Source organism: Miscanthus floridulus, chromosome 9, assembly GCF_019320115.1.
Source record: "Miscanthus floridulus cultivar M001 chromosome 9, ASM1932011v1, whole genome shotgun sequence".
In the NCBI taxonomy this organism is placed as follows: Eukaryota; Viridiplantae; Streptophyta; class Magnoliopsida; order Poales; family Poaceae; genus Miscanthus; species Miscanthus floridulus.
Window position 1 is genome coordinate 98,209,749 of NC_089588.1, and position 12,704 is coordinate 98,222,452.

Consider the following 12,704-nt stretch of genomic DNA (forward strand, 5'->3'; position numbering starts at 1 on the left):
CTGGCCTCTCCTCCAGCACATAAGACATATGGGTACCAAAGACCTTGTCCCACGTCACAAAGAATGGCAGCGAAAAATTGAACTTGTTGCCACGCAGCTGGTGGTGCACATCGTGGTATGCTGTGTTTATTCCAGAAGCACAGGTGGAAGATGTTGCCTGGCAGCCACCGACCGCAGTGGTCTTCCACACCCTTGATAGTCCCAAGCGAGAAGAAGATGATGAATGCACGAGGCGACATGCCCGAGATGACAACGGCCACCGCTCCGCCGAGCGTGTCGAGCAGGAGGCCCTCAACGGGGTGGTTGTATTGTGAGCCGATCGCGTAGGGCACGACGACAATGTGGTGCCACGAGTGCATGTGCCGGTACAGGAACCTGTTCATGTGCATGTACCTGTGCCACGCATACAGCCACCCATCTAGCACGACACCGTGAACTGTCGTCCCACCGTCAGGAACAAGTACGACGTCGTGCCTTGTGCTTCTGTAATATGGTATGCCACCATTGAGCTGCTGTTGTCTCCTGTGAGCTGCATGTGTTGTGTAGAAAAACCTCAGATTACTAGTACACACAACATTAGTACTAGCGGTTCTAACCCTATTTTCACTAGCATTTTACCAACCGCCAGTGTGAAAGGCCAGTAAAAATCGCGAACTTCATAGGCGTCTTCTAGAGAACCATCACTACAAGAAAACCGCCTCTGTCACTCGATTTACACTGACTGTTTTCTTAAGAAAACCACCACTGTAAATGATTTTCTAAAATTGCAAATCGGCTAAAAATACCCAAAAAAAAATTTATAAGAGGAGGCTCGCCCGAGGCAGCAACACACAGTTCTAAGCATTTTCTTTCATTTTCGCGAACCCCCGGAATCGAACTTTGCACCTCAAGCCTTGTGCGTTACACCCCTTACCACTCTAAAGTCACTTGTTACTAAACAACAGAAATATTCCCTTAGTATTCACTCCGACAAATTTTGAATGGAGATTTAAAGCTCTAAACGGATTCGAATGAAAATGTTTCAACTACAATGTTCTCTCCGAGATCTACAACTTTGCTTCTGAGCTCATTTGAGAAATTCCAAAAATATGAATTTTAAGCTCGTTGATCTTAAAACATAATTTATGCACCTTAAATAATTTTAAATGAACAAGTTGTCAACTATAAAAGTGTAGATCTTTTCGAATCCTACAACTTTTGTTCAGACTATTTCTCCATCCAGGATCACCGAGAAACTCAAAAAATTAATTTCAAATTATTTGTAGTAGGACTAGATTAAGAAAACCGTCAGTATAAATGCGTTTGTACTGGCTGTTTTCTTAAGGCCACCTCCAATATCTTACACCGACGGTTCATGGCCTGGACCCACAATTTCATTTCCAGTGGTGCCCACATATTATGAACCACCAATAAAAAAATAGCAACCACCAATAAAAAAAACAATTTTCTAGCTTGTGGCACTTTTAAGGTGCAGAATGGGGAGGATGTGTGGTTAGGGCACAAACCTTTTAGAGAGGTTTACCCTAATTTATATAGAATTGTGCGGAGGAAAGATGATACGGTGGCAAATGTCCTAGGGACAACACCATTTAATCTGTCTTTTAGGCAGGGATTGGTTAATGAAAATCAGAGAACTTGGTTTGACCTAGTGTCAAAAGTTGTATAAGTTCATCTCTCTAATTGGAAAGATAAATTCTGATGGAATCTTAGTAAGGACGGCTAGTTCACAGTCCAGTCTATGTATAAGACTTTGATCCGGCAGGACGTTATCCCCTATCTGGAAGCTGAAGATACCACTGAAAATTAAGATTTTCTATGGTATCTAAAAAAGGGGAAACACACACGAAACATAATTTAGTGAAGAGAAATTGGCAAGGAAGTGTCAAGTGTTGTCTATGTTGTTCAGTTGAAACCACCCAACATTTGTTCTTTGACTGCCACTTTGCTAGCTTTGTTTGGAATACTGTGCGTCTCACTTTTGGAATTCACCCACCCACTTGCTTTGCTAAATTGTTTGGTTCTTGGCTTCATGGACTACGTCCTAAAAGAAAAACCAAATTTTGCTAGGAGTAGCCACACTTTGTTGGGCGCTATAGTTGAATAAAAATGATATGGTATTTAACAACGCTAGATCTAACACTGTCATACATGTAATTTTCAGGGAGACATTTTGGATCCGACAATGGTGCATGCTGCATATAGAAAAGGAGCGACCATTGTTCAATACAGGCTGCATAAGATGGGAGACCTTAATATTAGAAGTTTACGCGAAGTTTGAATGGACTTCGCATCGCGGTCTAGTTTCCTTTTTTCTGTGCTCACTAGCTGAGCCGAAGTTTGCATGCCTTATGGCTTTTTGTATTCTGATGACTTTCGGCTGTGTACCATCTACGGATGCTAGAGGCTAGAACTTTGTTCTATTATTATTAAAAGAAACACACAGCTTTTGCATCTACTGCATGCATGGTGGCAACAAACACCAGACACTTGTTTAAATACAGCTCGCTAGTGCACACGCATCGAACCTCAGCGCTGATCACACCAGGTTGTTGCTGTTGTCCCCTCCTTCCATCTTCCTCAATTGCAGCCTGTAGTTGTCCACGGACTGTACAAGTGCCAGCCATGTACATGCCAGAGTACACACAAAGCTAGGCACGATGAAAATGTCCAATGCTTCGTCGGAGAACTCCAGGGATGCTATCGTTATCATTACACACAGCTTATCGGATGAATATTAATTAATTATCAGCAAGCAAGCAAGATCTCGACAAGAGATCTCGTCTGCAGCAACCAAGAGATAGACGCCATAGATAGCAGCCTGTGAAACCAAAGCTCCATACAGAGGATGCATATAGGTCTCGAGGAGCCCATGGATACAGTCGTCAATCTGCTGGATCTACTTGACAAGGAGCCAAACCTCAAGCTGGTACCAACCTTTGGAGTAGCAGGTGTTGGCAAGACTACACACTTGCCACAAGAATGTACCATCATCACGGAGGCAGCTTCCACTGCCGGCCTTTTCTTCGGGTGTCTCGAAAACCAGATATTAGAAGGCTTCTCACAATCATGCTCCCACAAATCAAGGGACCAAAGCCTTGTACTGATGTCCAGGACCTAGCTCATCAATCAAGAATCAACAACATCCGGAAATATCTGGATGACAAATCCTACGTATCTACTTGAAACAATGAATAATACATACTTACCTTTTGTCCATTTTCTACCATAATTTTTTGTAGCTTTGAGCCCTTGGTCAAAGTTTGACATGGAAACAAACTAAAACACACCTTACATTTTTTAATACAAGGAATAAATAAATATTAATAAGATAATTCTATATTGAATATTTTTGCCAAATTAATATGAAGTATACTTTACAAATGATTCTTGCGTACAGTTGAGTTCACTTTGGATCCATAGTACAAACTTAAGATTTGTGACCACAACCATCATTTGTCCAATACACAAAAGAATTATTTTAAAAGAAACTGTTTCATTTATTACAACATATAGTTGGAAGTTATTCAAATAATATTTTGGATATTTTGTTCATAACCATTTATTGAGCGGAACAACAGCTAAGAAAAAACATTGTTCCTGCTTCTAGGTTGGCCAAAAATTGTTCTAGATTCTAGAGATGAAAAATATTCCAGCTTCAAGTGACGAATAACGACAGTCTGCCATGAAAACAAGATATAACGACCGACCGAATGTTATTAATCTTTAACGTCTGATCATCCGACCGACCCAATGTTACTAATCTCTAATGTCCTACCATCCAACGCTATTTTGGTATTTTTAGCAACCCCCATGTTACGGACTACATGATAGAGACAAGTGTTTTATTACTTATGACAATGCGTGATGAACACAATTGACTCAGATTTTTTTTTCAGTCAAATGCTCTTCCATTTTGCGTGACAGACACATGTAAAGGGCCTCAAATCCGCTAGCATCAAAAGGGAAAGAGACGTCCACGGTCCACACACACAGTGAAATGAGGATTATTTAAGCTTGCGACCAGCACCTGACGTAAACAATGGAGCTGGACGGCTACTTACCCCATAATCTAGCTACTAGTAGCTACCCAGCACAATCTAACATCTACGTTGGATGACCCTCTTTTATCTCTCAGAGAGACGAACATCCAAATGGGTTGGCCGGCAATGAATGAATATTCATGGACCAGCACTTTGCTTTGCTGGTCCAGGAGTAAAGACGACAAAATCTAGTACAGAGCCAGGGGGAACGAATGAGTCCAGTTTGCAACGCTAGCTGTGCGTCACTTCGCCGTGCACTCCCATGGGCCCAACCATGTTAATTTGCGAATCTGGCCGACTGGTACCCACTATACCATAGCCCATCTTTAGCGTCGCCATGTGTGTCGTTATAAGCTATTTCAGCGAAATACGGTCGGTTGTTATATATCTGTACCGACCTTCTATGCGTAGTTGTTACTGGCGTCATTATAAATCTTTAACGATCGACTGACCGTCTGATGCTAAGTAACAGATATAATGACTGACGGTCTGACGCCTATTATATAAACTTAAAATGACACTCTCTGAGGATATATATTTATAGCGACCAACTACCTAACGCTAGGCATATGAAAAATTAACTATATATTTTCATTTGTTTATAAGTTAACCATACATTCAGTCTTAACCATGTCAAACCAATACACACTCATGAAACACGTATAAACTAGAACAAAGCTCACAATTTATATTAGACCATCATTATTTTGTCATATGCCATCTTAGACACACAATTCATGGCAAACAAGCCAAGATGAAATAAGTTCAACTAATAGGCTAGACTCAAGATGTTTGAGCACAGCCATATCTCATATGGTTTTGCTTGCACTCTTTACAAACTGATCATCTCTAGGAAGTCCTTACAAAAGTTTTCATCTCTAGCTAGGATGACCAAAGCAAATCGCCAAGAGCAATTTGATCCAACCGTTGGTTGCATACATCAGTCTACTTATAGCTCTTACCTCCCACCTGAAAAATAAAAGTTCACATTCGTCAAAAACACAACCTAAAACACAGCCGGCTTGATAGCAAGGTTGCAAGCAGTAGAAAAACAAAAACTACTATCAACCGATATGTATGTGCCATCTATCAACAAAATGCTGATAAGGATGCGTATCACACACTAGTTTTTTTCACCATTGTGGGAGGCCTTGTCATGAGGGGACGTGATTGGAGCCCACCACCTGGTCTGTCCTCCAGCACATAAGGCATATGAGTCCCGAAGAACTTATCCCACGTCGCAAAGAATGGCTTTGAAAAATTGAACCTGCTGCCGTGCAGCTGGTGGTGCACGTCATGGTATGCCGTGTTATTCCAGAAGCACAGGTGGAACACGTTTCCACCCTTGATGGTGCAAAGTGAGAAGAAGAAGATGGATGCACGAGGTGACATGCCCGACACGACCAAGGCCAGCATCCCACCGAGCGTGTCTAGAAGGAGGCCCTCAATGGGGTGGTTGTGCTGTGAGCCGAATGCGTAGGGCACGACGAGGCGGTGGTGCCACGAGTTGATGTGCCAGTACAGGAACCTGTTGTGGTGCATGTACCTGTGCCACACATACTGCCACCCATCTAGCACGACCATGACCACGAGCATGACCATGTCTCTGTAGAGGTATGGGTGCTATCGTTGTTGTCGTTGCGACAATGCAGTTGAGCCTATGGAATGCGGCTATCGAATAAATCTTATATTAATTATCAGTTCGCTACACAGCTTTTGCAGCTAGGGCATGCATGGTGGCAACAAACACCAGAGGCTTGTTTAAATAGACAGCTCGCTGGGATTATTCTGTTTGAAGATTTGTTTTTAGTAGCTAATCAACTTTGAACAAGCACACGCATTGTTCTGCAATATAGTACGCGCGTAGTTTAATTTCAGTGTGAGTGTGACGCAGGACGGACCATGTATGTGTATAGTAAATTAGTGACAAGTGGCGCGCACTCACACACACACTTATATAATTTGAGAAATTTGCAAGCTTCGATGTATATGCACATGCTCTAGTTTTTTTTTTCTGGAATATGTATGCTCACTGGTGAATTTTTTGTCATTTAAGGCTTTCTAGACTTCTCTAATTTTGATCAAGTTTATAGTAAAATGCACAAATCAACGTCTATAATATCAAATAATGCACTATCAAAACATGTCACGCTGTATCTAGTAAATCTTGTTTGACGATGCAGATATTTTTTGTGTTTTCTATAAACTTGACCACAATTAGAAGTTTGACTTTGGTAAAAACTAAAACAACTTACAATTTGAAATTGAGAGAAGAGAGGTAACTTCGGATATATATTAATATTGATTAAAGTTAAATTTCATTATTGTAATCCTGGTGCTTTTTGCGTTTTCCATTGCATGACAGAGACATACATAGGCCCTCAGAGCCACTAGCGCGTTAAAAGAGAGGGACGTGCACACGGTCAGTGAAAACTATATAATTTTTACGTAAATAAGTAGTAGTTAATGGATCGAGCTGGCTTGTTATTTAACCGAGCTAAAGTGCTGGCTCAACTCGTTTAAAAATTCAAACGAGCCGTGCTCGAGCCGAACCACTAACGAGCGAGTCGAGCGAGCTAGCGAGTTACGAGTTTTTCGTCCAGGCCTACACCTTAGTGGAACTTAAAATATAATAACAACTTTAGAGAATATGATGCAATATGTTCAAATAGGATTAAGTTTAGCCAATAGTGCATATGGTGAGAAATAGGTTCAATGTAATTGGCGAGAAACAAATATTTCTAATTTGGTCGGAAACTTTGACACTTTTGAGAAATGTTTCTAGGGGTGGATGGTAATGCCAACCTATTTCCAAAGTTGGCTGTTGTTTTGGAGAATGATTTCTAGAGGCAGTTGCATACCTGTTTCTAAAGATGGACTATTTCTAGAGACGCCTGGACAGAGGCGGTTCTATAACAGTGGCTAAGATGAACTATTTCTATAGATGCTTGGATAGAGATGGTTGCCACAGCAACCTCTGAAAACCAATCCTAACAATGACTCAAATCATTTCGACGGTATTGTCTGGTCTCACAACTGAAACATCTCAAATGACAGCCCTTGTCGGTGGCAATGAAAGCAACGGGGATGCATAATCTTTTGCCTGTTTCAATCCCTAAGGCAATAATCACATTCCATAGTAACGACATTTCCAGACACCTTCCTCAAGCAACATTAGTATTTATTTCCTCATAATGAGATAGGAAATACGCCTCAAATAACATAAAAATATTGAGAGAGCATGTGATGGAGTTCATGTTGATAAGCTAGATTTTGTATGAGCTCAGGTTAGATTATTAAGAAAAGGAAAAGGGGAGACTAAAGCCAGTTTGGAAGAAAGGAAGAGAAACCATCAGGTGGTGGTTATTGGGGGGGGGGGGGGGGGGGGGGGAGGGTTTTTCTCTGTCATTGCGCCTTTCCACGGAATGTGAGGGCATGTTGGGATGATGTAGGCCACTCTCATTCCATCATATATCCTTATCTGTAAGAATAGAGGGCTTCCATACCTCTACAGAGAGGCATCACATCACTTTTTACTTGCACTCAGCTCCACCACTACTTGCTTCACGAGGTTATGGCATGTCGTGGCAGGGTCAAAGGGTAAAGAGTGAGGCCATGCAGTGGGCGCCTGTATGAAGACACGCAATGAGACATTTGGGATATGATGAAAGAGAGAGTGATGGCGTCTCTATCTTCTTTTCTAAAATATGCAAATGCTGAAACAATCTGAACTTTATTAGAAGCATATAGATACCTTCCTTTGCTAGAGCATGCAACACTTTATAAATTCGAATATATTTTTTTATGAGACAAGAGAGATTGCCCCTGATGAGATTTTATTAAAAACGAGGAATAAAGAAAATAACATTACAAAAGAGCTTGTAGCACTACAATCATGGCACTTCTCTTCATTATACATGCATATGAATCGAGCATGAGCTAGCGTATCACCTATGCTTGCATAGTACTAGTTTTTTTCGCCATTGTGGCAGCCTTCGCTGTGAGGGGACGTGCTTGGAGCCCGCCACCTAGCCTCTCCTCCAGAACGTAAGGCATATGCGTCCCGAAGACCTTATCCCACATCACAAAGAATGGCTGCGAAAAGTTGAACCTGCTGCCACGCAGCTGGTGGTGCACGTCATGGTACGCCGTGTTATTCCAGAAGCAGAGATGGAACAAGTTCCCTGGAAGCCATAGGCCACAGTGGTCGTCCACGCCCTTGATAGTACAGAGAGAGAAGAAGAAGATGGAGGCACGAGGTGACATGCCTGACACGACGAAGGCCAACGCCCCGCCAAGCGTGTCAAGTATGAGGCCCTCAATAGGGTGGTTGTATTGTGAGCCGAATGCATAAGGCACGACGAGGCAGTGGTGCCATGAGTGGATGTGCCGGTATAAGAACCGGTTCAGGTGCATGTACCTATGCCACGCGTATTGCCAGCCATCTAGCACGATCATGGCCAAAGCAAACTGCCGTGCCACCGTCAGGTAGGAGTACCATGATGATCCTTGTCCTTCTTCATTGTAAGAGACCGTTGAGCTGCTATCTCCCGTGAGCTGCATGTGTTATAAGAAAACTTCAGAGTCTAGAAGTCTACCAAGCTCAAGGGGGCCGGCCATGTCCAACCATCCATACACGTAATTAAGACAGTAAGAGTAAGAAGAGTGGATGGTCTAACGTACGTACCGTGAACACGACAGCAGCCACTCCGGCCTGCACTAGCTGCTGCAGGAGGACACCCTTAATGACTTCCAGCTTGGACACCAGGTTCTTGCTGTCCTCCTCCTTCCTCGAATGCAGCCTGTACTTGTCCATGGACTTGCCAAGTGCCATGTACATGCCAGAGTACACCCAGTACACCAGGATGGGCACGAAAATGGCCAATGCTTCGTCAGAGAAGAACTTCATGGACGTGATCGCGTATTCGCGTTCTGATTGCTACAATTATCAGTTAGCTATACACAGCTTTTGCATCCACTGCATGGATGGTGGCAAGAACACACCAGACACTTGTTTAAATACATCTCGCTAGTACGCAGGAGGACGCACATAACGATTTCCCGCTTGGGGACCAGGTTCTTGCTGTCCTCCTCCTTCCTCGGATGCAGCCTGTACAGCTTGCATGTCTCCATGGACTGGACAGGTGCCATGTGCATGCCAGAGTACACCCAGTACACCAAGCTACCAAGGTTTTAAATCTCTGGCTATAGCTGTCGCTATAGCCGGCTATAGCTGTTTGAGGTTGATCAAGCTATTTGTGTTTATGTACAACTTAGCGGTTATAGCCCGCTATAGCCTTATTTAGCTCCGCTATAGCTGTTTTAGAGGTCATCCGCTAAATACCTTTAGCTGTAGATTTAAAACCTTGCAAGCTACACTACTTAAAAAACGATTTTTAGCAACGGATCGAATTTTTTGTAGGGGCGGCTGGTGATGGAGCCGCCCCTACAGTGCCGTGCTTAGGTTCCCAGACACCAGCTGCCCCTGCAAATGGAACAGCAGGGGCGGCTGATGATACGAGCCGCCCCTACAAATGGGTCTGATTTGTAGGGGCGGCTCACTCACCAGCCGCCCCCTGCGATTCTATTTGTAGAGGCGACTGGTGATTGAGCCGCCCCTACAAATGGCCGCGTATTATTACCTGATATTTGTAGGGGCGGCTTAATCACCAGCCGCCCCTACAAATGGCCGCGTATTATTACCTGCTATTTGTAGGGGAGGTCTTGGGCACCTCTCAAAAATTGCTCTACTAAGGGGGGAAGGTTTTGGTCTCAAATCCTTTGGTGGAGTGGTTGTAGAAGGTAAAAAAATGTTATTCCACACTTTTTTGAAGTTTTAATGGTTGGTTAGTGAGTAATTAGAGTTTTGTTTTTCTCTCTCTTCTATGGTGCTTGAGCTACTTATGAAGCAAATTAGACCCAAGTTTTAAATGTACTAGGGTAAATTAGAGATGGGAACAAGATCATACCCTTATATGGTCCATGTTTCTTGATTTTAGTGAACAATTAGTTAGTTTTATGGATGTTTCATGGGCATGTGGATCTAGATCTTGGGTTTGGTTTTTTTATTAATTTTGTGTTTGTAAATTTATGTTTGATGAAATTAGACTAGGGTTTGTATGAAAGATATTGGGTAAAGTATAATTGTTGCTAATTGTTGTCTTTGAAATTGTTTATTGTAATTAATAAATATGTATTTTAATTATTTATGGATAAATAGACCATTAATTAATTTTCCTCTATCATGGTGTGTTTGTATGCTTCATGTAATTATATTAGATTTATATTCATATATATCTGAAGTATATACAATTATTCTCAAGTAATTATTAATTTGATTCATTTTTATATATATCTGAATAAGTAGTCATTTAATGTTTGTTTTGTTGTTGTTATAAAAGATGGAGTACAGGAACTCTTGGATGTATGGTTCATTAAGGTTTAAGGCAGGTTTCCATGAAGAGGTGGATAAATTTATTGAAGCCGCAAAGAAGCATGCAACGACATTGAAAGAGAATAAGGATACAATTATTTACCCCTATAAAGATTGCAAGAACCATATGGCATGGACAGATGTGACTATCATCAGATCACATTTGATTATGTGAGGATTTGTTGAGGACTACACAGTGTGGATTCATCATGGTGAAATGGTTATTGTTAACGACGAGGATGAGGAGGAATATGACGATGAAACCATAGAATCCCTGTCCCAATATTCAACAGAGCTTGATGCACGAATAGATTTCGAGTTTGGCAATGAACAAGGTGGTGATGCTGGTGGCTGGGATGGTAACAACGAAGGTGGTGCCAATAATGATGGTGAAGCACGTGTCGGAGATGAAGATGATTTGGAGGACATGATTCGAGCCCTTGGACTAGAGATTTTACTAAATAGCCCGAAAGGTCTAGAAAATTTGGAAAGGGTGACAAAAGCATCGAAGGAGACTGTGTATGATGTTGAAAAGGGTTGTCCGACACATTGGACATTGCTACGTTTTGTGCTTGAGCTACTCATCCTGAAGGCTAAGTACGACTGGTCAGACTGTAGTTTCAATGATCTATTGCATCTCCTGTCGTGGGTGCTGCCACAACCAAACTCAGTTCCCGCCAACACATACCAAGCGTAGAAGGTCATAAGTTCATTGACAATGGGGGTTGAAAAAATCCATGCATGCCCCAATCACTGTATACTTTTTCGTGGCAAAACGTTCAAGTCACTGGATAAATGTCCCCGGTGTGGGGCCAGCCGGTACAAGAACAATGACCTTTATGGTGGGGACGAACCCTCTACGGGGAAAAAGAGGAATAAGAAGGGTACAAAAAAGGTGGTACAAGAATCTCTGCCCCTAGAGGACACTCCATTAGGCAACGATGCAAAGCAGAGAAGAATTCCTGCCTTGGTAATATGGTACCTGCCAGTGACCGACCGCTTGAGACGTATCTTCCTAAACCCTAAAGAAGCCGCACTCATGACATGGTGGGATGATGAGCGCAAGGTGGATGATGATAAGATTGCACACCTGGCTGATTGTAGTCAGTGGCAAAGGTTTGATGAGAAGCACAAAGAATTCGGCGATGACCCAAGGAATGTACGGTTTGGCTTGAGCACCGATGGAATGAATCCCTTCAATGAGAGGATGAGCGACCATAGTACATGGCCAGTGATCTTGACCATGTACAACATCCCAATATGGTTGTGTCAGAAGAGAAAGTACCTTCTCCTCACTATTCTTATTTCTGGCCCTAAACAACCAGACATTGATATAGACGTGTTCCTCGAGCCTTTGATGCAAGAAATGGAGAGGCAATGGAGGCATGGGGAGCAGATGTACGATGCGTTCTGAAAGGAGGACTTGATATGTAGAGCAATAATATTTGTTACTACCAATGATTACCCCGCGCTGTTTGCTTTGTCTGGACAGATCAAAGGGAAGACGGGATGCTTGGTTTGCTTGGATGGTACTACATGGGTGTACCTGGATGCATCCAAGAAGATAGTTTACCTAAGGAACCGACGCTTCTTAAAGACAAGTCACAAGTACCACAGCAAATTGTTCTTTAGATTTTATGACAACGCCCCGGAGATTGAACCCCCTCCGGAGAGACGTCATAACGGAGAACACGTGTATAGAATGGTGAAAAACATACGTGTTATCTATGGAAAGAAGAATTAGGATGGGACAAACAGAGATAGAAGCACACCTCTTGTCAAAGGCATACCTTTCAAGAAACAATCGATCTTCTTTCAATATCTATCTTATTGGCTAGACTTGGAGGTCCCCCATGCCATTGATGCTATGCACGTGCAGAAGAATGTCTTTGAGAGTCTCATTGCTACCTTAATGGACATAGGCAAGTCAAAGGATGGTCTAAAAGCACGGAAAGACATGGTGCAGCTAAACATGATGCCATAGCTTCACCCGGTACCTGAGGCTAATGGAAAATACACTCTGCCCGCGGCGTGCTTCAACCTAACACCAGACGAGAAGAGAGCTATATGCACTTTCCTAAGGGGGATCAAAGTCCCGACTGTGTTTTCAGCAAATGTGACGAAGCTAGTGTCGATGAAGGATTTGTCAATAACACACTGCAAGGCTCACGATTGCCATGTGATGCTGACAGTGTTTCTACCTATTGCAATCAGGGCTATAAAGCCAGAGT

The 12,704-nt window shown here is 42.6% G+C and overlaps 1 protein-coding gene across 1 annotated transcript; it reads right to left on the reverse strand.

The window, feature by feature from the left end:
- Nucleotides 1-7,991: 7,991 nt before the first annotated feature.
- LOC136480372 (sphinganine C4-monooxygenase 1-like) lies at nucleotides 7,992-8,949 on the reverse strand. Its single transcript, XM_066477940.1, has 2 exons — nucleotides 8,728-8,949; nucleotides 7,992-8,597 (listed from the first exon to the last, which is right to left on the reverse strand). The coding sequence occupies exons 1-2, from the start codon at nucleotides 8,947-8,949 to the stop codon at nucleotides 7,992-7,994; spliced, it is 828 nt and encodes a 275-aa protein (XP_066334037.1).
- Between the last annotated feature and the right edge of the window lie 3,755 nt (nucleotides 8,950-12,704).

What these genes read in the sequence shown, in the direction of transcription:
- LOC136480372 (XM_066477940.1), bottom strand. Translation starts at nt 8,949, where the DNA reads ATGAAGTTCTTCTCTGACGAAGCATTGGCCATTTTCGTGCCCATCCTG. An exon ending in TGGCTGCTGTCGTGTTCACG is followed by an intron (nt 8,598 to 8,727) that starts GTACGTACGTTA and finishes TAACACATGCAG; the next exon opens with CTCACGGGAGATAGCAGCTC.